Source organism: Thunnus albacares, chromosome 8, assembly GCF_914725855.1.
Source record: "Thunnus albacares chromosome 8, fThuAlb1.1, whole genome shotgun sequence".
Classification (NCBI taxonomy): domain Eukaryota; kingdom Metazoa; phylum Chordata; class Actinopteri; order Scombriformes; family Scombridae; genus Thunnus; species Thunnus albacares.
In genome coordinates, this window is record NC_058113.1 from 17,580,226 (window position 1) to 17,605,650 (window position 25,425).

The 25,425-nt window shown below is 40.0% G+C and overlaps 1 protein-coding gene across 1 annotated transcript in view; it reads right to left on the minus strand.

Annotated features, from left to right (window-relative positions):
- Positions 1 to 1,450: 1,450 nt before the first annotated feature.
- itga8 (integrin, alpha 8) overlaps positions 1,451 to 25,425 on the minus strand; it is a 42,794-nt gene continuing 18,819 nt past the window's right edge. Inside the window, exons 14-30 of the mRNA XM_044360001.1 lie at positions 22,796 to 22,841; positions 22,540 to 22,647; positions 18,193 to 18,248; positions 17,591 to 17,748; positions 17,329 to 17,466; positions 16,342 to 16,409; positions 15,682 to 15,829; positions 14,840 to 14,932; positions 11,637 to 11,716; positions 11,058 to 11,138; positions 9,655 to 9,760; positions 8,337 to 8,495; positions 6,034 to 6,150; positions 5,762 to 5,875; positions 5,428 to 5,529; positions 5,184 to 5,306; positions 1,451 to 5,070 (exon numbers count right to left, since the gene is read on the minus strand). Of these exons, the coding sequence (XP_044215936.1) occupies positions 4,981 to 5,070; positions 5,184 to 5,306; positions 5,428 to 5,529; positions 5,762 to 5,875; positions 6,034 to 6,150; positions 8,337 to 8,495; positions 9,655 to 9,760; positions 11,058 to 11,138; positions 11,637 to 11,716; positions 14,840 to 14,932; positions 15,682 to 15,829; positions 16,342 to 16,409; positions 17,329 to 17,466; positions 17,591 to 17,748; positions 18,193 to 18,248; positions 22,540 to 22,647; positions 22,796 to 22,841 (1,787 nt within the window). The 3' untranslated portion in view covers positions 1,451 to 4,980. The remainder of the gene's footprint in view (positions 5,071 to 5,183; positions 5,307 to 5,427; positions 5,530 to 5,761; positions 5,876 to 6,033; positions 6,151 to 8,336; positions 8,496 to 9,654; positions 9,761 to 11,057; positions 11,139 to 11,636; positions 11,717 to 14,839; positions 14,933 to 15,681; positions 15,830 to 16,341; positions 16,410 to 17,328; positions 17,467 to 17,590; positions 17,749 to 18,192; positions 18,249 to 22,539; positions 22,648 to 22,795; positions 22,842 to 25,425) is intronic.

Genomic DNA, 25,425 nt, shown 5'->3' on the forward strand with positions numbered 1-25,425 from the left:
GCAGTTTATCATAATAGCCATGAAGCTTTTATAAATCCTTAAAGGTGTTTATTGTAAACCCAGTAACCAGACTGTTCTCTTCTGTTTGTGTTTGACTGCTCAGGCTAAACACTGCCCAGTGACTGTTCTCCTCCAAAACTATGTGGTCTTATATTCTTCACTGTTATAAACGTAGAGCTACTATTTCATCAGTTTGTCTTTGTAGCCATTTTCTCTCTGTGAGCCTGGAATGTGTTGGTATTTCCTCCATAAGAAATTATCAATTTTCAAATACTGACCTTAAAATGACATCATGACACAGATAAATCTATGAGATCTGGGATCGATGCTCAAAGGAAAAATTCAACACTATGGGAAATGTGCTCGTTCGCTTTCTTGCCGAGAGTCAGATGAGAAGAATGATACCTCGCTGAGTACATGAGAGTGGTATAATCTTCTCATCTAACTCTTGGAAAGAAACTGAATAAATCTATTTCCCAAAGTGTCAAACTATTCCATTAAAAGGCCCTGCACACATAATTATTCTGGCTAATTAGACCTTTGCTCAGGTTGAAGTTGGTAGGAGCTATGTCGTGAATTACATGAAGTCACTAAACTCGGTTAACTTCAATTTTAAAGGTGTCAATCAAGCACAGTGGATGTCCTCACAGTGCTGAGAGGAGGTCTAATCAGACCAACAAAGTGAAAACATCTGAGTGGGTGGACTACAGGTTGATAGGGGCTTTAAGTTAGACCTTTGAATCAGCCTGTAGGAAAGGTTCAATGATAATATTCCCCTTTTACTCACAAATATGCTTAACCAACAGTAGGCCCCTTAAAATATGTACATTTCAGAGCCATTTCTAAATAATGTTGAAAATGGTGTATAAGCGCCGAATTGCACTTTGACATGTGGGGTGGGGTGGGGTGTTAGTCTAACTAATACACAGAAGTAATGTACAGCATGCCTGAGATAACTTGTACACTAACAGTGCAACATCTCAGCGATTTGTAAATAGCCAAAGTCTTCCATTATGTTGCCAGTGGAGAGGATAAACACTGATCCCCATGTACAGACCTTGGAAGTTTAGTTTCAAAAATACACCATCATTTATTTGACAGAAATGCAGGATATTGATTCACTTAAGATATTTTCTTTTGCACCAGCTCAAAAACCCAGGAAATTATCGGAGTAAAAGACTTTTAAAAAGTGATTTTGTAATTTGGGTCTGTTTGTTGGATAAATCTCAGCTAGGATACCGTATGTCCTACGTACAGTATATAGTAAGTATCAATAATGTTCCCCTATTTTGATGGTGTTGAGGTTTGCTAGTCAGAAACTGTTAAATCTTTACTTCAGATGTTTGATTTTAAATTTGATCAAATATATTCAAAGGAATAAAGAGTCTAAAGAAATATGTTGTGTCTCTTTTTTAAAAAAATTATCTGCTATTGTTTTTGTCAGTTCAGGTAATAATCTAATATAAACTGTTCAGGTTGATCTTGCGATTGTTGAACTCAACATTTACTGCACAAATAAATTGTAACCATCTGGTCTCCTGTTGGCATCAGGATGACATTTCCTATGAGCTGCATGATTTTTGCATGTTGTTGAAACTGCTTCAGTCACAGTATTGTTTCACATGAAGTGCCTCCTTATAAAAGGTCTTGGCCTGAATGTGTTTCTGGCTGCTCATCGTGCCTCAGATTATGTTAAAAACATACAAAGAGGCCGGGGAAAAACAGCTAGATTGATCACTTGCTTTGTGTTTCAAATTGATCTGTTTTTCTAGCTGTACTGCTAATATAGAATAATGCAAATTAAGTTTTTTAATAACTCATCGCTGACAAAATGGTGTTTGGATTCATGCAATTATGGAAATATCAAAGATTAATTCAATTTCTTACACTGCAGCAGTCGACGTGCAGGGTTTCGAACACAATCTTCATGCCACAATGAGCTTCCATGTTTTTGTGTTTTTCAGCAGTATGACTGCTGATTGTTTTACATATTTGCAAACTAGATATTATATTATGAATTGGCCTAAATTTGAGCCACAGTATCTATAGACTTCGAATATACTGTACAGATATAACTTATCAAAATTACCCATACAAAATAACATTTAATCTAACATCATTATCTCTCTGTCTTGCTCACCAACTCTCAATTCAATTCAATTTTGTACCTTTTGCAACAAAACACAAAATTACATCTTCACATGGTTTATATAGTCAATAACAACACTGTATATCTGTGTCCTCCTCTCTCTGTTTTGTAATGTCCTGTGTTCCTTTGAACTAGTTAGATGTGCTGTATGGATTATTCTGTTTTACTCTCAGGCTCAGGAGTTGCTGATGCTCAGATCAAAAGTCCGGCTTCTGTAAGTTATGTGTTTGCCCTGTGCCTGTCCAGCAAATACTTGAGAAACATGAGCATTTTTATAAAGCCAAGAAGCTGTGCAGTTGTAAAGTCTGGGGCTGCTACAGAGATAATGAATTTACTGTAGTGAGATGACTGGAGATTTACCACCGCAAGTTTATGGCTCACAACTGAAAACGCTACCAGAAAACACACCTTATAAAACTTAATTTTGTGACTCCACAAAATCAATCTCCATGCATGCATTACAGACAGACTTACAGACTGTAGTATTTTTTCCACAAACTGAATTCTTAGTTGACTGGGACATCCTGTAGGGGGATGTAATGAAGTAATTTAACTGACTTGTATTGCTACTAACATGCAGCTGCATACAGAACTAAGAATTAGAGAGATAAACACCTTTGTAGTATCACAAGAGTTGTAAAGACCAGAAGAATATTTTAACACAGAACTCAAAAAAGAAAACTTTCTTCTATGAAAAAATATCCTTGAAACTAATCAACAATCAATACTTGTATCAATTTGAAGCTGAAAAGACAAGTACACATCACCGCCACAAGAGGTCCCTGTCCTGCCTCACATGTGTATCTCCTTCAAGTTTTGAGTGTGCTGCTCCTTCAGAAAACAGGTTTGTTTCTACTCTGCACCAGCTGGGGGAGCAAGAGTCCTTCCTCAGTACTGAACACCAAGCTGTTCATAGACAGACTGGCTAGGTATGATTACATCTTGCAGAGTTTGCTTCAGATACTAGATATCAGATAACTTTCTACCTAACTTTCCTGTATAGTGATTTAATTTACAAAATGAAACAACTGAAACTTAATAAAACATACAGTTTAAATAAACTTATGTATAAGTGAAACACATTGGTATGTGATTATGTATTAAACCAAATTAAAGCACAAATGTTGTGATTTTTGCCACCTATAAATTATAAAAGTTTACGTTTTTGTAATAGAAAGGAAATGTCAGCACGATTCAAACTTACTACTATTTGATAAGTGACATGCATTTTTATTTTTTAAGAAATTGTACTGATGACTTCTAACGTCATGCTGGACAGGCAAACTTGTAGTTGAGTCACTTAGTAAATACAAAATGAAATTAAAAAATGAAAAGAATACTCTTGTCTGGAAGTAGACCAGCAGAATTGAGTGGTATGACACAGTGTTTTCACTCGTACTGTAACTCTGTTCTCCTCAATTGAGCTTCAATAAATGTTCCTGTGTAAGACATCCTGGTCTCCTGACAGTTTCTTCACTTTGAGTTAACCAGCTCTCCATCACAGGTAATCAAACAACACTTTATTCTGATAAAATTTCACACTTGATACAAAAAACCAAATATGACTCAAACATGAGACAGAATTTAACTTGAAATTTAGGGTACTGTTCATGCCCTGACCTCTTTCTTCTGCATGCCTGTGCATGATATCAGATAAACGACTAACATTACGCAAACAGTTGACACATATTAGGCAGTAATGTCTGCAGTCTCAGACACAGTCTACAATGTGTTGTGTTTTTGATATGGACTGTTTATCTTTGCAGCTAGTTTTTTTTGTTGCAAGTCCTATCAACTGCCACGTTAGAAAAAGATCCAAATTAAACAACACAAACGCGCCAAGCAAAACCTTGAATTAACACGGCAGAAAGTTTGCTGCACAAATCTGAATCTCCAAAGATAAAATTCTACAGTCATTCTATCAAGACAATAAGTTATTTGTGTCCTCACTTCATCCCATTTCAAAAGTTATTTGTTGGGGCATAAATCAAGACAATTGCTTTTGTTGTTCAGTAATACTAATATCTATTATACCAATGAATCACTTACAGTATATACAAAGACAATGGAAACATTAAGCTCTAATAAAATAATGCCAGTGTAAACAAGCTTCAGTATCACGCAACGCCCAAATATTGCACATACATTCATAAATATACACATCAACTTTGTGCCTTTGTGTTTATGCACGTGGCTGCATCTGTACGTGTTTGTGATATATCAGAATACAACCCACAGTTAAGAAAACTGGGATGAATTAAGAAGATGAAAGACTGAATCAGAGGATGACACGAGAGGCATCTAATAAACACATACATATGTACAGTACCTGCACACACACACGCACACACACACACACACACACACACACACACACACACACACACACACACACACACACACGCACATTTTCACACTTACAAAAGCACTTGTGCATTGGTCTCTCTGTGCCTCAGTTACACAGACATACAAAGGAAAACGTTCAGTTACAGAAACGTGAAGCTTTGTCTTCACAACAAAGTCCATTCTGTCTTCAGTTCTGGTGCTTCATCTCAATGGATAAACAATGGACATGTGTGTGTGACTGAGTCTGTTAAGTGTTTTGGTCCCACTCTGTTGTGTTTGAACCACGTTCTTTGGTCCCAGTCTGTGTGGCGCTGTTGTCTTCAGTCTGTCCTTTCAGTTTGGTTTGTTAAGACAGAGGCAGGAGACCTCCAGCCAGGGAATGTAGGGTTCAACAACCACAGATCTCAGATCTGATTTAAGCTACTCAGAAGGTGCACACCACTCCAAACCCACAGTCCTCCTGTCAGGGGCTGTTACGTATTATCTTAGGCATCTCCTGTTTGATCAGATGTCAGCTGCTCCTGGTCGGAGATGTCATCATCAGCTGGTGGCCGTGCCCGATCAAAGAAACCGCACTGGAAAAAGTTTACCCATTAGTGTAGTATTGGATAATTAAACTACCACAAGGAATGCTGAGGATGGTGGTTGATGTGTGTGTGTGTGTGTGTATGCGTGTGCATGTGTGTACCTTCCACATGGCTAATGTAAGCATGGCCAACACCAGCAATCCCAGTAGTATGGCCAGGATGATGACCCAGAGTGGAACGGCAAACGACACATCTGGAGTCCCCCATAACACCAGCGTCCCCATCTGGAGAACACAAAGAGAAACAGTTATATGTCTGTAAGTACTGATGCATTCCTGTTTCTCTCTCTCATAGCCAGGCACAAACATGCACACACACACAATACCATCACTGCCTCAATCTTACCGAGGTGGTGTGTTGCGGCAGGGTGGGGGGTTGGATGCGGTAAGGCATGGCTGTCACCATGAAGGACACAGTAGAGTTGAGAATGTAGGGGTCATTACGTCGCTGTAAGACAAATATATTATTATTTAAAAGGTGCCCTTTGACCAATCACATTCTTACTTATGTTATTATGTTGACAAGACAAGAAAGTCCTTTAAGGGTTCAGAAAAAAATTCCATGACAACTGGGCAGACTTCATCTGCTGATGAAGATCAGGTGATATGATTACAATTTGCACAACGACAAAGCCAAGATGATAAACCTTAAAAAAGAGATGGCAGACCAAGACACTGACCTGCAAGAAAGTTTGTGCCCAGAGTCTCGAGCGGATTTTGACTACTGCACTCTGCCCTCGATCCAACCGCCCAACAACACATGTGATCCTCAGACAGGAGATATTAGTGCAATTCTGTTGAGAAACGAGGCGAGAGAGATATTATACACCTGTGATTCACTAATGAACATTTGATTTAGTTTCTTTTCTGGAGAGAATGTACAGGACCAGTCAAAGGTTTGGAAACACCTTCCCATTCACTTCAATGTACATGTACAAAATATGTGTCTCACCAAGGTTTTACCGCTATAGCTTTGAGCGGCATTGACGGCTCGTTTGTGGCGGTGAGAAGGAGCGCTTGTGTTCCTCAAGAAGCCCAATAATTCAGGTGTGTCTTGGAGAGAGGAGATCTGACGGAGATGAGGAGAAAGAGTTGTTAACGTTTTGACTATTTTACTTTTTGCATTTGAGCAAGTCAACTGGAAACAATGAATCTGAACTTAATTAATCAATAAATTAAGAATTAAGATTCTTAGAGTAAACATTCACACATACATAAACACACACACATTCTTGTATTTTAGCCTGTTACACTTTTATGTTTGCAATTAAGTCAGAGCTGAGCTATTTAGTGTTTATCGGATTACAGATTTGATTTGTTGGAATAGAATCAAAGTTTTTGAAAATGTGAGAAATGGAAGCAGAAAACAAACGGAAATGCTAAGTTGTTCCAATGTCCATATTTTTTTTTAAACATTCACTGAGCATGTGTTTGGGCCTTTTGAAGACAGTTATTAGTCAGAACATGCTGATTATCACATAGCGGTGGTACTGTATTGTAATCTGTATTGCACATGGGCTCTGACGCAGCACAGAGAGCCATGAAAAGGAGATGTTGAACCTGGAGACAGAGTGCTAGTGGAGTAAGATTTCAAAGAGGTTTTAAGAGATGTAATAAAGCAACACACCATCTCCAGCTGTGGAACCCAATGTGAATTTTACTGTTTAAGTGATTCTCGATTGCAGTCAAACTGAACAGATGACAGACAACCGGCGAGACTGAATGTCCTCAAGTCACAGCAAACAGGTAACAGGTACTGAGAAAGAGATAATTAGTTCCTATAATAGCTAGATATTTCAGTTATTTCTCTCTACTGGGAGTTTGACTTTGGACCGAAGCCTGACTGTCTGTGAGAGCAAAAAACATAAAAACATAACACATGAGATGTGTTAGACGTGCCTTGCTTATTCCTCTAAACTATTTTTGGAATTGCTACATAGCAACAGCAACTGTCTCAGTGGGTAAAAGCTGAGATGAAATCGAAGGGACTGGCTGCACAAACAAGCCACTGATGACAGTGACAATATTTTGGCAAATAATTGGATGTAGATGTATTACTGTCTTGTAAAAATTTTACTAAATGTCATCTTGTTCACTTTTATGACCTTACAGGGCAGCTGGGTGGCATAGAGGCAGAAATGAAGTCCCATCTCCACAAGAGAAAACTGGTTTTAATTATCAGGAGCTTAAACAATGTCTTCTACTGGTCATTCAGTTGGGCTCCATCTAACTGTTGATCTTGATCTAAACTTTTTTTATTTAATCTAATTTTTTTTCTGAACTATTGATTATTTATCTAGCCTATAAAATGTCAAAAATAATGATAAATGGAAACCACATTCAGGTTACCAAAGCCTAAAGTAACATCTAAGAGAATTGCCAAAAGTATTGATAGTATATTGCAAATATTTTTTATTCTTACTTAACAAATTACCTGAGCAATCAAATGAATATCAAAATAGTCAATCAATAGATTTTCCAACAATCAGTTACTTGATTAATTGGATGGAGGGAATTTGAAGAAAATAGCATACAGTTTTATACACGTATACTCTTGAAATAACACTCCTCACTTTCAGGTGAAAAATGATTCTGCTGACTCTGTGTGTATTGATCACGGTGGTCGATAGTGTCCTCAGGCAAACATAAAGATTAACAGGGACACTGGTGGACATGTGGAACTGGCATTAAGCAAATTATTAAGAACATGTGGAAAAGAAAGAAAAATGTGACCTTGGTGCTTCATGTGCTGTATATTTGACAAATTTTGTTATCATAGATGATTGCGGCTTGTAGCATTTCACATTCAGACATAATTGTGCACTTTTTGAAATGACTGCATGTTTTCTTTTTAAATTACTCAGATTACAGATGATATCATAGATATTAAAAACTACTCCACCTCTAATTTCTGCTAGTAAACGCAATTCTCAATCCTCGTCATTTTGAGCGAACTGCCAAAGAATGTGGAGAGCAGCCAGACCAACGGGTAGAATTATGTTTTAAATAAGCCACTAGCGATATAATAAATAAAATTTGAAGTCACAATAGGTTTGGTGGTTTGAAGATATGCATGTTTTGTGAGCAAATGAGGTAAATTGGTGTTAAATGCTTTCCACAGTATACACATTAAAAGTTGACATATTCATTCCAGCCACAGGCAGAATGTTAATTACATACCAGCGTTTCAAAATGTGTTTTTGAATATGTGTCTGCATGCATTAGCTTGTATATGTTCATATATTTTAGTGTTACCTGAAGGCCAAGCGGGTTGAGGCTGGTGTTCGTCCGGCAGCTAATTGGTCCGTCAGTTTGAATCTCCATGGCATACAGCAGGTTCTCGTCACGGAAACGGGAAGGCCAGCCTACCTGAAGCTCAGCTTCCCGAATACTGCTGGGACCAGAGTTATGGAGCTGGAGACGGAGAGAAATAAAGAAAAAAAAAAAGAAAGTTGTCAGTTTTTTGCTCTCCTCTGTCTTATTAGTAGGTCTCAAGTGACTGAGGCTATAATTAGGTTATCATAACTGTGGGATGATGACACAGGCCACCTGTGTTTTACTTAAGATAATACTAACTCAGCCTTTCAGGCACTGGGGACTGAAACAAGAGACAAGTAAAACCCACAGCATCACCTGGCTCATCATTCTGCATTAAAATTAGGATAAATGAATTATGAGCTTAAATGAACCATCAGTTTAATAAATCCTCTTTTTTTCACACTGATCTGTGTTCTTTCTCTCTCTCACACACACACACACATGTGGTCATTAACACTGAAGCAAGTCATCCAAACAGGACATGATCCTGGTGCTGCGGGGCAGGAATTCTGCGAGAGCAAAAACTCTGTCCTCTCTAACTAGAAGCAGCTGCCAACTGGGAAAAGAACCGCAAATGAAAATCATTATCAGCTGCAGGACAGGCCAGACACTGCTGCACTCCGGTTCAATGAAGCTGCCGTCCCTTAAAAACAAAAAGCAATCACATGTACAGCACACACACACACTCATACCCCTATTGTAAACTGCCGCCAGTCTGTCTGCCATCCTCCCTCCTTCTGTCTATTTGTCTCTACCTCTGTTTGACCTTGTTTTCCCTCTCAACAATTATCACTCATTAGTCTATGTCCAGTCTTAAGAACAACCCTCCCTTCCTCCTTGCTTCTTGCCTTTCTCCCGTGTTCCCTTCCCTGTTTTCCCTCTTTCTCTCTCTTTCCCGCCTTCACAGCAGTAATTAACTCCTGTGCTGGAAACCTTTGATCAGCCAGACCTCAATTCTTTATAGAGCTACTGGTTTTACTATGTGTGTGTGTGTGTGCACGCGCGCATGTGTGTGTGTGTGTTACTGTTTACTTCACCTACAGAGCCCCCCTCTTGCTGTAGCCTAATTAACAACTTTCCACACTCTTTTTATCTTAACAGGCCGCATGTACAGTAGACATGTTTTCTGACCAACAACAACACAAACAAAACCACACAGCCCAATACTTCCACATCTTTGAATACACATTTTTCCTTCCTCATCGCAGCAGACTCGGCACATCCGCTTTCTTTCGATGCAAAGGAGTGCATTTACCTCATAGATATGCGTTACTTGTGGTCCCACATCGTCCTCTTTGACAGGCTTGTCTTTCGGTTCCCAGCGTGGGAATGGCAGCACCACCTGAGAGGGATGAGACACCCTGTAGGGAGGAGAATAGCTCAGTCACCTACGCTTATGATTCACACAATATACATGTGAAAATAAAGGTTTGGATTTTTGTCAGTCATACACGCAACACCACCATGGCTCAGCAATTCACAAAGTAAAAACTTCATTCTAAAAGGACAATAACTTTGGAAAATACCTGTTTGATTTAGCTAACTCAGATTACTGAAGTCACAAATTAGCTCTAGTTGAACTGTGGAGTAAATTTTTTACATAAAAAAAGGACTGTCATGGCCAGAACAGAGACAATGAATAACTACAGTGGCCAGTAACTCTTTTAAAGTAATGTAGATATGGGTAGTGAGTATAATGGTAAGATTGCACACCTGTTTTTGAGCTGTCAACACATTCATATTCACTGCATGTTGACAATCAGCACTATATATGTCATTTTTACAGTTAATGCTGTAGTCAACTAGACCTGGTTTGGAAATTTAACTACTGCAAAACTGACTCTGCCCAATTTGATAATGTCATAACGAAGATTTTGAGGTAGCCTGACCTTAGTGGGAAAATGTATTTGCCAATTTAGGTGGAAAATATGTTACCTATAACAGTTAGCATGTGGTAACAAGGTAAATGAATGTGCTACTGAACTAGCAAAGAGCCATGCCCCCTGACTACCCCAACTCCCCAAATCCACTGGTGTGATTTTCAAATGGGTGTAAGAGACAATCACAGTCTTATTACTCTGTAAAATTTGTATACTTTTATACACGATTGTGTTCCAGTAACTACATGTTATCACTGTGTATTATAACAACAGTGAGTTAGATTTTAAAACGCAAAAAAATAAAATGCTAAAATGGACACAGCTGAAGCAGGTCACAGTCACAACACAAACACAGGAACTTGTATGTCCTCGTCTCTCTCATCCCAGGTCCTCCTGTGTTTGTGTGTATAGCTGACCACACCCAAACAACGACATGCAAGACTCCAAGCTTTGAAGTGTATATGTGTGTTCGTGTGTGTGTCAGCAGGCATATGGGCATCCGTGAACATGTCAAAGGCTCATAAGTATCCCATGTGTACATGATCAGTTCAAATTTATTTCTAGAAATGTGTTTTCATGCTGTTTTCCATCTGTATATAAACAGAATCCACAAATTTAAACAATACAAAAGGAGCAATAATATTCTTCAAACACCAAAAAGTTCAGACTGAAACCAGATCAGTAGAATCTCTGGGTACCAAACACAACAACAAAGAATTTTTGTCACTGTTTCTCAGAGAAGACGCCATACTCTCACATGCAAGGATGCTAGACTCACCCACGTAAATCGAGTTGAGCTTTGGCAACGATGGACAGATTCAAAGTGACTAGGTTGCTGTCAGAGTTATCTTTGTTGGAGCTGTGGAGAGAATCACAGTGAGTTTAGTCACAGTCAGTTTAAAGGCATAAAATTAAACACAAACCACACTGACTGTGAATTTAACTGAATTTAACATAATGTCTGGTGAATGGCATGCGTGTTGAAAGCTGCGATACAACATGAGTGACAGCAAAGGCTCAGGAAAGCGCATAATAAAGCTGTATTTTTATGTTCAATTGTCTTGAAAAAAAATCCCTGGCCCATATTTAACAGTATGTGTGTGTCTCATGATGTGATTTATCAAAGTCACTACAATGAAGCAAACAGTGGACATGTTGTGTAGAGTTCGTCTCCTCTCTGGTGTTCCTCTGGGCCATCTGTCTTGTTCTGTCTCTGCGGTTATTTCCATCAAACCACAGACAGTGACAGGATCAGGACAGACACAGAACTTATTTACATGGCTTAGAGGAAATACAAACAGCTCTTTGTGTGGGTGTGTGAGTGTGTGTGAGCTTTGAGTGTGGGTGGGTGTGTCACCTGTGGATCTGTAGCTCAAAGCTTATCCTTGGTCCGGCATTTTCCAGCCTTTGGACAGAGAACCGCAAACCAACAGACAGCTGGGAGAGAAAACGCAAAACCAGAGAACGTATATAAAAAACATGTGACAGAAAAAAGAGGAGGACAGTTAAAGAGAGATGACAGAGAGAAAAGAAAGAGAAGGGCGATGGGTCTGCACATCAAAGGCCACAACATGTGTCAAAGTGTCCAGTAAGAGGCAGAAAAACCCCTAACTAGATCTTCTTCTGTTGTGACATAGGCAGAAGTTCAGTTCTGTGTGTGTATGTGTTGACAACAGCAGAAATCTAAAATCTGAGAAAATCCAGACTACACACACAGACACACACTTAAAAGCTGCATTTAAGTTCCTTGTCTCTCCCCGATTTAAATCCCCTGTCCTCCAGGCTAACTCAAAACACATGGAAGATTTAGTTCATCATCGACTGTACGACAACAGTGTGTGTGTACATGAATATGAGATCTACTGAACAACAGGTCAAACATATGGTCCTGAGAGGGAAATGACAGCATGCAGACTCGCAGTAACACTTCAAGAGGCGGGAGGAGGGTTGGTGGTGGTGGTGGGTGGGGGACTACAAAGTCAGGCCGTCTTTATGGGACACATTAGCGAGACTGGAGGAGAAGAGCCAGGCAGGGAAGATCTAAAGAGATGGAGAGCAAATGATTGTGAGTCGGTCAGGGAGAGGACGTCACTATCAGCTCTGATACTCCCCGCTGCAGACAGGGGAGGAGGAGGTTCCATCAAAAGTCGGAAAAGGCAAAGAAGCCGACTATGTGTCTTAAAGTCATTAAATCTGTTTTGTAAACATCCAACACTCTACCCAAGGCTCGAAATGTGGCTGTTAAAAGTTTGTAGTTTTGTTCTTCAGAGAGACCAACAACTGGGGTCAGCTTGAATCCATGTTGGTTACAATGGATTGCATATTTTCACGGTGGAGGAAAATAATCAAAACATCCAGAAAAACTTTCTCAAAGCACTCTTGCCATGTAGTCAAATTCTTTGTTGTCCATCTGTACAGTAAATATATTCCAAACAATTATTCTCTTGTCACAATATGGCACAATATGGCTTCTGTGTTGTGCTAATTCCCCCCATAAAGCTCTGACGGAAGACATATTTTTTTAATTAGCAATATTCTGGCAAGACGCTGATTGTTTGGAACAATACTGAGAAGTGGGTTGTGTTGAAGTAGTGGTTTGGGGACTTTTTGAGGATGTTTTGATACTTTTTGACAGCCATGAAGACTTGTCGCCATCGGAATTCATGGCAACCAATAAGAATTCAAGCCGACCTCTGTTGCAGTTCCTTTCAAGCCTACAGGGAGTGTTTCATACCAAACACTGTCCCAATGTTATACATCACCAACCAAACTCTTCACGTGTACAGCAAAAACTCAGTTCTTGTTTTTTGTTTTCAATCATATTATGCATTGTTTTGTAAAATGATAACACAATATAATCATATCCTTGCAATTGGATTTCACTAAAAGTAGACAGACAATGATATTGAATTATCCCTCAGCCATACTTGAATGTTATTATTATTGATTTCTATAAAAGAAGTGTAATTTTACACTCCTCACAGGTAGGTGCGACGCTATGGAATCGCAGCATCAATGAAAAAAGTTAAACCTGCAAACTGACTCCAAAGCACACGTTTATTTAAATGGACGTTTCAAGGGTACTAGTCAGATCTTCATTGGGTTAAAAGTACAGCTGCTACAATTGTCAATTAATTGATTAGTCGATCAACAGAAAATTTACTATTTTGATAATCATATAATTGTTTTAGTAATTTTTTAAGGAAAAATGCCATGAATTTGGTAATTGCAACTTGTCAAATGGAGGGGTTTGAAACGTTTATGTGTTTAACAGGAAAGTAAATTGAATATCTTTGGATTTTGGACTGATCAGACAAAACAAACACAACAAAGACATTTGAAGGCATCTGGTTGGGCTATAAGATATGATAACCTGCATTTTTTTTATTGTTTTCTGACATTTTATAGACAAAACAATTAATCGATTAATGGAGAAAATAATCTCCAAATTAATCAATAATGAAAATAATCATTAGTTGCAGCCCTAGTTAAAAGAGTCAAATTTTTTTGACTGAATGAAGATCGGACTGGGATTGAAACATTGTTTATTTAAATAAACTTGTGGTTTCTAGTTGGCATCAAACCATAATTGCCACTAAAACTTGCTTTGTGCTTGAATTTTGCTTAAATCTTCTAAAGCTAACTGAACTGAAAAGAAGACAAAGAAAGAAAGGGAAACAAGAGGGGGATGCAGGCCAGCAGATGGGCACAAAAATTGAAGCCACAGCCAGCTTTCCTTGAGGCCTTGAAGTACTTCCTACTCTGATCACCCTGCACAGTGACGCACTACAGCTGTGTCATGAGGCACAAGGAATGAACTCCGGTGATGAGAACTATTTAGTTGCACAATATCACCAGAGTCTGTATGGGGTACATGGAAGTATGTTCTGCATAAGCTCACAGATTCCTGAGCGTCCAACGGGGCAAGGGTAGAGTTAAATATGGGAAACATCTGGACGGCTGGAGAGCGCACACACACACACACATACACACACACAAACACATGCCTCTTGTCCCCTTCACATGCCTTGTTATGCTCTCCTCCCCCAACAGTGAAACATGACCACATAATTGATTTATCAGAATGCCATGTGTCACCTCCAGAGCTCAAACACACCTCTGTGCCGGCCTTGACACCTTTAGTAAGATCCTACATTCACAGTAATACTTCACACACACACACACACACACGTACACTGAAGCACATGTCACATGCTTTGTGGTACGCATACACCAACATGGTTGAATTTCATGTCGGAAAGGACCACTCTTTACTTTACAAAGCCTTGGCTTCCTGCATGTGTCAGCCGTCTATGAGCTAAATGGATTATTATTATTATACACCGATGCATACTTAGGCACACACACATTTAGTCTGACGCATAGTCAAGGGAGTCAGAGTGTGGAATGAGGGTCAAGGTGATGATCAGTAATCATTGGAAACCATCAATCAGCGTGAATTAAACCTGACGAGTAACACTCGCAGCTTCTTAACTTGGACGTTTGAAAGGATGTTTCAGAGAAAAGTGTGCTTGCGTGCTTTTGTGTGTGATAACTCACCTCCGTCCCAGCCACCATCGGATTCCCGAGGTCACACACAACCATCCGTGACTCATTGACCATCTTGTACTCGCAGTTTAACTGAGACAGCGACTAGGAGAAGAGAGGAGAGGAGATGATGCGAAATGAAAAAGAAAAGAGAGGAAAAGACAAGAAAAGTGAATAAGATGACATGATAAAGTGAATGAAAGTGACAAATAGGGAGCAGCGAGAGTCAAGAGGAAAGGAAGAACAAGGGAGGGAAGTATAACACCATCAAAGGGGGAAGGGAGAGAGGGAGTGAAAAAGAGATGGAGGGCAGCAGAGGAAGAGTGATGAATGCTCTGACAGTAACAACCTCATCAATTAAACTGCTCCATTACACACTCATTAGTGCACACAAGAGTGCAAACACACACAGACATAAACACACACACACACACACACACACACACACACACACACACGCACACACACGCACATACACACACACACACACACGCACACACACAGCATTTGACCCTATCCATTTCCGTGGTCACTAATGTAGCTTGTAAATCATAATAGGGGCTTTTGGGCTGTTGCCAGTAAAGCATACCCTGCCGATAGCCTTGCCTTAATCACTCAAAACAAAAACACACCGATGAGACACAACAGGATGTGATGTCATACTGTAACCGCAGCCTCAAATCGCTTACTTCCTCATTTCATATGGTCAATTGGCACATGCTTCAATCGTGATAAGACAAGTGCTTCAGTCCTAAATGTCAATTATCAGTATCCACCCTACTGACTCCTAACATCAAACCAGACTAATTGATTTCAGGCCAATTTGTATGCAGTGTGTGTGGGTGTGTGTTTACCTCAACTCTACGCTCCAATCCAATGTAGTCGGCCTCTGGTGGTATCAGCGTGTGGAGCTCTGTCTCGTAGGCTCCCTCTCCTTGGTTCACTGCACTGATGGTCAACATGACCAGATTGTCATCTCCAATCACCAGCTCTGAGCGGTCCCTGTGAGTGTGTGTGTGTTTTATTTACAGAGAGAACAGTGGACAGAGGAAATACATCCTTTCAGTCATGTAGTGAACACAGAATATGAAGTACTTTGCTGCAGTTGCATCCTCTCCTGTGTTTTTTTTGTAACATTTAATTTCTGGGATTGGACTTTTGATTCATGTGCAGCTGCATGGAATGCAATACCCGTGACCCCGGTGTGTGCGCGTGTAAGAAAGTGTGCGTCAGTCAGTAGAGGGTGACAGGATGTTTGTATAACGCTGCCATGGAGATATCGTACAGCTGGAAACACTATAGAGAGCATGCTCATTCACATACCCACATACACACACCACATGGTAAATGGAACTATGATGTGAGCAACTTCAGTGTAAACTTTGCTCATTGTATGAGGAATGACAGACATAGTTTCTTTGGTTTAGCTGTGTGCATGTGTATCTGTGTTTGTCTGCCTGAAGTGTCAAGTATTTACAGGTTGAGATCAGAGGATGTGACCGTGTCAGTCTTACATGCTGGCAGAGAGCTGAAGGTCAGGGATGCAAATATTGTCATCACCGCAGTCCAGGAGAATGTAGGCCTGAGAGGAAGAAGGGCACAGAGGGGGAGATTGTCACGAGGAAATGTACACTGGACATCATCATCATCATTGAACTAAAAATAGAAAAAACTGGGACACACCAGGATGCAGGTGTTGTATACATACAGACACATTTATGTACACTGGAGTTCTGCTATCAAGGTTTTGGGCAGCAGAATGAGGTTAGGTGTGTGTGGGTTGGTAATGGGCTGTTTTGATGCACCCAGCTTTAGGCTGAGGATGGATTTAGTTATTTTAAAATGGCATTTGTGATAAAAAAAAAAAAAGCTCCTTATGCCCATTTCTCAATCTGTGTGTGTCAAGTGAAAAATTACTCTCAAAAACCGTTTCCTGAGTGATATGATATGATCCATGATTGTGCATTAATACAGTTCAGCATTGAAATCAAGGATGAAGAAAGGGCTTGGTACACATCAAAAACTCTGGATAAACTTAAAACTTTTTGGTACTTTAACACTTTCTGCAAGTGGAAGAGTGAGCAATGTGTTTTGCTTATTTTTTTTGTCTTGCTTGTTAGACAAATAATAACCAAGAAGTTTTAAGGTGTTTTTGGTGTACAACAAGCCCTTTCTTCATTTTTTTTCTTTTGCATTGCCTAAGTCTGATTAGCCAAGTAAGTTCTTTATCTTATAACTGTTTGATCTGTAGTTAGCTGGGAAAAAAGGTCTGAGTTGATCGCCCACGTTCGTCTACCCTGTTGTGGGAAAAGGCAAAGTTGAGCTTGATATCGAATAAAAGGTTAAGGAGGATTATTTTTTTATTTGTGAGAAAGCCTTTCTGTGTCTAAGGAGAACACGTCTGTTTTTCCATTAAAGACAGAGTGACTGAAATATAACATAGGATCAGGTTGGCAGAGGCAAACTTGGCTTGTGTCTGCATATACAGTGCATATACCCACATGCTCTTGGAGGAAGGTGCTGCTGTAGTGGTTGAGAACAGGTGGGAGGTCTTGGCCGCGAGGAGCAGGAGGAGAAGCCAAGCTGTAGTTCAGAGCCAGTGAGATGGGAGTTAATTTGTCCCTGAACTCATCCTCCTCCTAGGAAGAAATGACAGAAAGAGGGAAGAAAAATCCAGTTAGTCAGCTTTGTCTGACACACAACACTGTATGCAAAGCTCATTAATCTGTGTTTATATGTGTGTGTACTGTGAGATTTGCTCACTCTCAGGTAAATGGTATAGCTCAGGCATGCACGTGGACGATTGTGACCCAGTCTTAGGAGCCCTGTGTGATGAGGCTGCTGGGTATCCAGGAAGAGAACTCTCTTAACTCCGCCCCTGGTGCCTTTCAACCAATCCAGCTGCAGCTGTGCTTTCAGGTCTGAGGAGATAGGGGATGATGGAGAGGTAGAGAAGGATGCAGGAAAAGATGAGTGTAATGACCATGAGTATGAATAGGAACATACAGCCAAACAGACATTCTTTAACTATTGAATCCACATGGTCCAATTGCTGTGAGTGCCTGTGTGTGCATATGTGACTTTCTGTTATTGTAAGGAGCCATTTGTAGGAGTGTTACTCTACAGAGCATTATTTGACAGTGGAAACAATGTACTTCACACCTCCACTGTCTGTGTCTGCCACTCCTATTCCTGTTCCCACCCTCCCTCCTTCCTTTGTTCCTCTGATCAGCGTGGCAGAGCAGCCGTGTCTCAGCAGAAAATACCGACGTGATGTTCGAAAGAGCTGGCTCTGACTACTGACCCACCCACTGTGCTTTTCCCTTTTGCCTCTCTTTCCCACCACATCGTGTGCAGCTGCTTACCTACAGAGCTGGGGATCCCCACACCGCTCACTGCCGCACACACATCCACTTTGAGACTGGAGGAAGAGAATATATGGAGGATGGAGAGTTAGACAAAAAAGAGGGAGAAGGTTTTGATAACTGTTAGCATGTTGTAAAAGATCAGCACATTATTAAGACAACCCAGTTGTCTATCAGCTCACATCCATACTGACAAAGTGAAGAAAATACATGACTGCCAGCATTTGGGGTCCAATGCTCACTGGAGCCTTGTCCCCTAAAATATTGGCCAATTCATGATACCATAATGCTCCTTTCATTAATCTTTCTGCTGACAAATAATAAGGGCACATGTATGTCTAAGTGTGGCTATGCTGAGTGTTGCAACTAACCACCACATTCAGTTTCTCATTAAATGGTTTGGGAAACCCCTGAAATACTCTGGTGTGTTGTTTAATTTGGATGTCTTCAAGTTAGCTAACTTTGTCTCAGAAGCTTGGAAAAAATGTCAAGATTGATTATTTAATTAGTCTTTTGTGTGATTTCTCTTGCGAGTTGCAACCACATATATTAGTGGTTTATAAATTTTACTGTGGACATGAAAATCTGATTATGTGAGTTGTGTGTTTTATTTGTTTTCAGACTTTTTGTAGCATCATTTTAAAACTTGTGGTTTATATTAATTTATAGTGTCTTGTAAGCACATGCAGGCAGGGATATATTTAAATATATATTTAAATATATAATCAGCATAAGCACCAAAAATTAGGTGCTGGTCATTCCAGTGACTTCTTAAGAAGAACTAAGCTCCAAAGATTGTATTAACTCATTGATTAAGCATGTTTCAACCACAGTCTCCCTGTAAATGCATGACAAAATCTTTAAAAAATAACTATACAATTAACAAACTAGCCATCTAAATAACTATCTAACTAATTTGATCCCCTCCACTGCCAATAGGAATTTATTCCTTCCTGCGCCCCAGGGGTCAGTGGGAAATCCTGCTGGGGGCCCTGTGAGCCCCTCCATTAGATACACAGACATGGGAGACTGGGAAACAATTCTGCATTTCCTCTATTTATGTGTTTATGAATGTATGTGTGTGTATGTGTGTCTTATCACCTCTTTAATCAAGAACAGGAAGACTGACTCCCACACAGGGAGCTCAGCACTGTTAATAGCCTATCCACTAATCCTAGGGAGCTCACAGACGTAACGCTCCTGATTATCCGCTGAAGACCGAACAATATGAGGCATGAGGTAAATGACTTTATGTGATTATTGTTTGTTTGGTTTCAGTTCACAAACCCTAACAACCAAAACGCAGATGTTGTGGATGCTTGTGTGTTTGTTAATAATTAGGATCCCCATTAGATGACACAGTAATGATGAGCTAGTTTCCCTGCATTAAATGAGTGTGATGCAGATGTGAGTTTATATATATATGTGTGTGTGTGTGTGTAGGGGAGGGTGTGTGTGTGATAAAGTGCAGGTTTCTATTTTAAAAATTGCTACCCTAAGTCATTTTGAATTCTCCAGGTGGTTTCATGCGTGTTTAATATGTGTTGCATGTAAGCATGTGTGTTTCGTATTTTTGGATGGGTGTGCTCAAGTGTGACTCTAATAAGCACTGTGCGTCAAACTTAAATGTATGCAGCACGGAAATGACCCCCATTTTACTGACAACAGCGCTGGTGCTTGGTTAGTCATTATTTTGTGTAATTTTCCTTTAAATGCATCTGTGCTCCACCACCCTACACACTACTCGCTAACCCTCCTTGCAAATATACACACATATACATCCCTTCCTTCACAACCCTGGATCCACTTAATGAGAAAGAACGTTCAATTTAAGACTGGTCATTAAGTAGCTGTCCCTCCTTTTCCTCCACTCCTTCATCCTCCCTTTTATGTATTATCATTACATTCAAATCACAGGGCTTCTTATTGCCTTTTATGGCAGACATGTTAGCATACAGTTGCCTGTTTGCACATACAGTAGGTAAAGAGCAACATTGGCATTCAGTTGAAGTCATGTGTCTGGCCAACTGATGACTTTAAGTTCAATATTCACTCTCCTTTTACTTCTGTTTCAGCCAGGGAAATGTCTGATTCTTTAGCTGCTAAATGCTCCCCCGTGTTCACTTTATCTGTCTTCTGTTTGCGTGGGCAGCATAGAGTCAGTTTTCACAGATTTTTTTTTTTTTTTAACTAAAAAACAGCCCTATGTGGCCAAAAATGACTATGAGAGCAGTGAGACTAAAGCAGAACCTTAAAGTTGTGAGCCAAAAAGAATGAGCTGGGAGACGCTAAAGCTATGTAGCTACGTAAAATATTGGAAAACTTCAACACATACCAGTATAATTGATAATAAAATGTTTAATTTTGATTCATTTTATACAAATTCAGCAAGGAAATATGTAATTTCTGGGCTAATCTCTTTGTCTGGATCAGGAAATATAGTTGCATCTTGGAAAGATGGTTATAAATCTTTTTTTCATCATACAACGGACAGAATATTTTTTTTCATCCAGATGGTTAAAAGCGTCTGAGGATTCTGGGAATTAAGAAAAGTGTTGTTAAACGACCCCCTTTTTCAAAGATCGCAGAAAATCAGAGGCTTAGCCTTGTGATTTGAATGTTGTAATACACGAGAGGCACAAACTGGGGCTTCCTTCCTCTCTCACTGCAGAGAAACAACTGCAATGTCCAAAATCTTCACCCCTAAAACATCCCTTAATTCTGCGAGCTGCTGTTTGACTCTCTGCATGAGTGTATCTTGTGTGTCCTATGGCCTATCCGATTCCATACCTCCGACCAAAACTTTATGGCGGTTTATTTGAATAAGCTGAGTTTTGTTTTGACAGAATTCCACAGTTTAGGGCTTTTAGTCAATCTAATCCAAACCCCATTCCCTTTTCAGCCGCTGCCAACACTCACACACCACTACACACACACAGACACCGTAATGGCAACTAGTCGAACACACTTCTCTGGTCCAAAGAGTCCTACAGCGGCTCCAGCCCCAATAAGTTAGGACCAACAATAGACTGTGGCGAAGCAGCAGGAGCTTTTACACTCGTTCTCCTCGACTAAACTCACCCCCAGATTGTTCAAAGCGAGTATGCTACCCGCAGAAACAATAATATAATCAAAATAGAATTATACAGTTTAAAATAATTGCAGAGTCCCATAAATCTGTATTTCCAGGTTATATGAGTATGGTATGCTTTTTCAGTGTGCAGTTAAATTATTGCATTAGACACACAGACACACAGACCTTGGCTGATGGCAGACGTCTAGAGTACAGGGGTGAAATATTTGTCACATCTGTCAGAGCGTGTGTGATTTGTGATTGTGTATACTCTATACTGCATACCATTTTATGATACAGTATAAGCAGTAGGATTTCTGGTACAAATCTGGGGCTTATTGCAGCAGTGGAGCTCATTAATCATTTATTCACCTGCACACACACACTGGGATAGTTTCGATGTTCCATACTACAAGTGAATTACAACTGAGTATGTAGAGCGTTTACACTAGAAAAAGGATGAAATTAAGTATAAAAAATTAAGATGTCACTTTTCATTTTTCTCATTTTTTGAGTGTGGTGACATTGATGATCGCTATTGTCCCACAATGCAATACCAAACTGGAGTGGAGCTACACACAGCTGGAAAAAATTACAACAAGTTGTGGACTGTGGTGGAGAGCAGGAGGAACATCTCAGAAAACAAAAGTATAAATTTGTTGGGAAAACATTTTGCTTGTTTAATTGTCAGCAGTGTTCCAAAGCATTTGTCAGCTGGTTAATGTTTTGTATCATAAGCTATGTATTCATTTCTTGGACACTAAATGGAGAAAAAGATTATAGTAACAAGATAAGTACATTTGATCTTTTTTATTTCCCTTTATTTAACCAGGTGTTGAGATTGAAATCTTATTTTCAAGATAGACCTGGCCAAGAAGGCAGCATTAAAACATTATTATAACAATAAATGTTAACAACAACCTAAGACAACTGTCACACTCTACAAAAGAGTATAGAAAATATCCAATTAAATTAATAATAAGTAATTCAGGAGCAAATACATTAACCAAGACCGCTGCTTCCCACATCTTTTAGTCACATCCTTTGACTTGCATTCACAGTAATCAGCTCTTCTATTGTTAAAAAGCCTTTTTGCCCAATACCATCCTAATCCTTGTGAGAGTGCAGGCCATATTGGTTTTGATTTGTACACAGGTAAGGATTAACCAGCGCAAGCAGAGATTTATGTAATGGGAACGTCTGGTATATGTTGAACACTGTATAGTGTTAATATTTAGTATGGAACTGAGAGTATCTAAGCATGCTGTTCTTACCAGGTAACCATGATATCTGTCTGTGGCAGGTGACACTGTCGGTCATCGGGGTTGAGGATTCTGGGAGTCAGGACCATTGCAGCCTCCACAGACACTACAGATCGGGCCCTACACGCAAACACACATACATAACACAATTTAATGCAGGTAAAAGAACTTGGGAGTATCATGGAGTTTCAGGAAATGGAGTTTCACAGTTTTGATAAACAAGCTTAAAAAGCATTTGACAAACACAGAACACCTTGTACATTCTTACCTGTACACAGACACCTCGCTTGCACCAAAAGCCCCCACGATCAGATCTGCAGAGAGAGAGAGAGAAAGAGGGAGAGACGGGAAACAGAGAGCTTCAAAGAATGCCACAGATGGGACTGATTTCAAGGTCTCCAGCAATCTTCATCAAACACAGACTTCTCACGTTTAACACACACACACACACACACACACACATACACACAAACACACACACACACATGCGTGCACACAGTGATATTGCATGAACATTCTGATATAACTAAGCTTTTCCTTTCTTTTCCTTTCACACATGACCTGCTTCAGACTAAATTCATAAACAGAACATGCGTTGATTTGTTCATTGTGCATTCATACATGTGTGTGTATGCTGCCATGAGACAGGGACCCCACGCTGCATTCCAGCTAAACAACAAAGTTTCTCAACAGCCTGCATAGCATAGCAACAGCTCCTAATTGTAAGCAGCAACAGATCTCATCTATATGTGATTTCTATTTGTTTTCATGGGTTTTGTGATGAACGCACACTTTTAATTGGCTCCCAATAGAGCTCGTATTTTATGGCTGTGGTTGGGGGACACATACCAACGAAAGCCGCACATAGACAAAGGCACAGACACACACATGCACATATACAAGTGCTGATTAAAACAATCTGAAACTGTAGAGAGGCACTTAATGGATAAAAGCCACCACTGCCAGATGCAGCCAAACTAAGTTATGAGATCCTAAAAAAGATGGACTAACCTCATGCTGCTCAGGGAGAGGCACCTAATAACTATTTTCATTATAAATTAATATGTTCTTTATTTATACAATTAACTGATTAATTGTTTGGTCTATAAAATATTAGAAAATAGTGAAAAATGCCCATCACAATTCTTCAAATTGCCTGTTTTCTTCTGACTTATATCTCAGAAAAGCATCAAATTTTCACATTTAAGAAGTTGGAACCAGTGAATGTTTTGAATTACTATCAAATCATTTTCTGTCGGTTAACTGAGTGATTAATCAACTAATAATTCCAGCACTAGAAGGAGCAACCAGTGGAAAATGCTGCGGTAACCTGCTGCAGGAGGATACTGGACCTAGCTAGTGGAAGTGTACTCTTGTAGACTTTGCTTGTCATTTGGTGTGTCTTTCCTCTCCCGTGTATTTGAGAAGAAGGGGACTAATTGAATCTGAGAGAGGCACATCTGTTTCTGCCTTTGGCTGCAGTCAGTGAGTCCCCCTGAAACCACAACATTAAACATTTAGGCCCTGTCCCTCTTCCCCCCAGGGTGCTCTATGTCGCTATGTGTGGCTGTGTGTGTGCATACTGTATCGGAAAGCCTGCGACGAGAAAGGACCTCAAGATGTGGCTTTTGTGGGGCAGTTGGAGAGGTATGGAGAAGGGGAAAAAAAGAGTGCATGAGAAAGAGGAGGGGGGAATAGGATAGGTAAAAAAAGGAGGGCAGAGGATTGTGCACTTGGCCTTTAAACCGCAATCTGTGAAAGCCATTAGAAGCAAGGTGTGTTTTCAACAGATGGCGAGAGAGACACAGAGGGACCACCTCACTCCCTTTCCAAATTCCTTTGTCCATCTCGCTGTTGGAGTTGTGTAACCTGGAAATCTAACTCCACTCCTGCCATAAGTAGGTATACATATTGGATACAGTGGTTGTCTGTCCTCCTTATCCCAACTCACAAAACTACTGCATGACATGAGTCTGATTTGAGGATAGGGCACCTTTGGGGGTTAAGTGTGTGTTAGTGTGTGTGCACGCATGGCTGCACCGAGGGCTAAATCAAATAACGGCCCACTTTCCTTTCTATGTCAATCCCATTTCCTTACACACAGGAAAGCGTGCCTGCCACTGTTGATTTGAAGTTTGTGTGTGCGTACATGCAGACACACACACCAACGGGCTGACACACAGCACGTACACTTCACTCAGTGATGACTGGTCTACGTGCAGGTATACTCTCTGTAACTGAGCTGCTCTAGCTGATGGTGTCCGTCTTGGGCTGTGAAAACACGGCCTCCATCCAGAGTTTAGACAGACTGTCAAGCTGTCACTGGCTGCCTGCCCTGGCTGCTTGTTAGGCTGCAGGGGACTGGCCTCCACGGAATGTCAAAGGTCAATGGCGCTCAGTGGAAAAGGAGGAGGTTTTAAGACAGAAACGGAAGATTTCTTCATTCTTTGGAGTCTGTGTGGGATTTTAGGGCTATTCAATAACTTTCTAGCATTTATACATAGACAAAACAAAAAAAGAAAACAGTATATTTTCACAATGCAGGAAATGAGTACTTGGCCATTCCAAATTGGGCAGGATTTTCTCAGAATTGCCAAATATAAAATGTTTTACTTAAAGGTGTATTTTGGTCATTTGGGGGAACATAACTATACTTCTGAAGAATAAGAATCTTGCCAAAAATTTCACCATAAATGTATGAAAAAGTATTGCTTAAAGACAAGAAAACGGTACAAATCTGGTCTACTTTTTCTGAGATTGTGGGCTGAAAAAAGACAAAATAAATCCAGTATACGAGTAGGCATGGAGCCCAGTCATAAATTTGACACCTACTTACCAACCAAATGACTGACCTAATGACCCCTCACCATCACACACATCAAAATCGACGACCCTGAC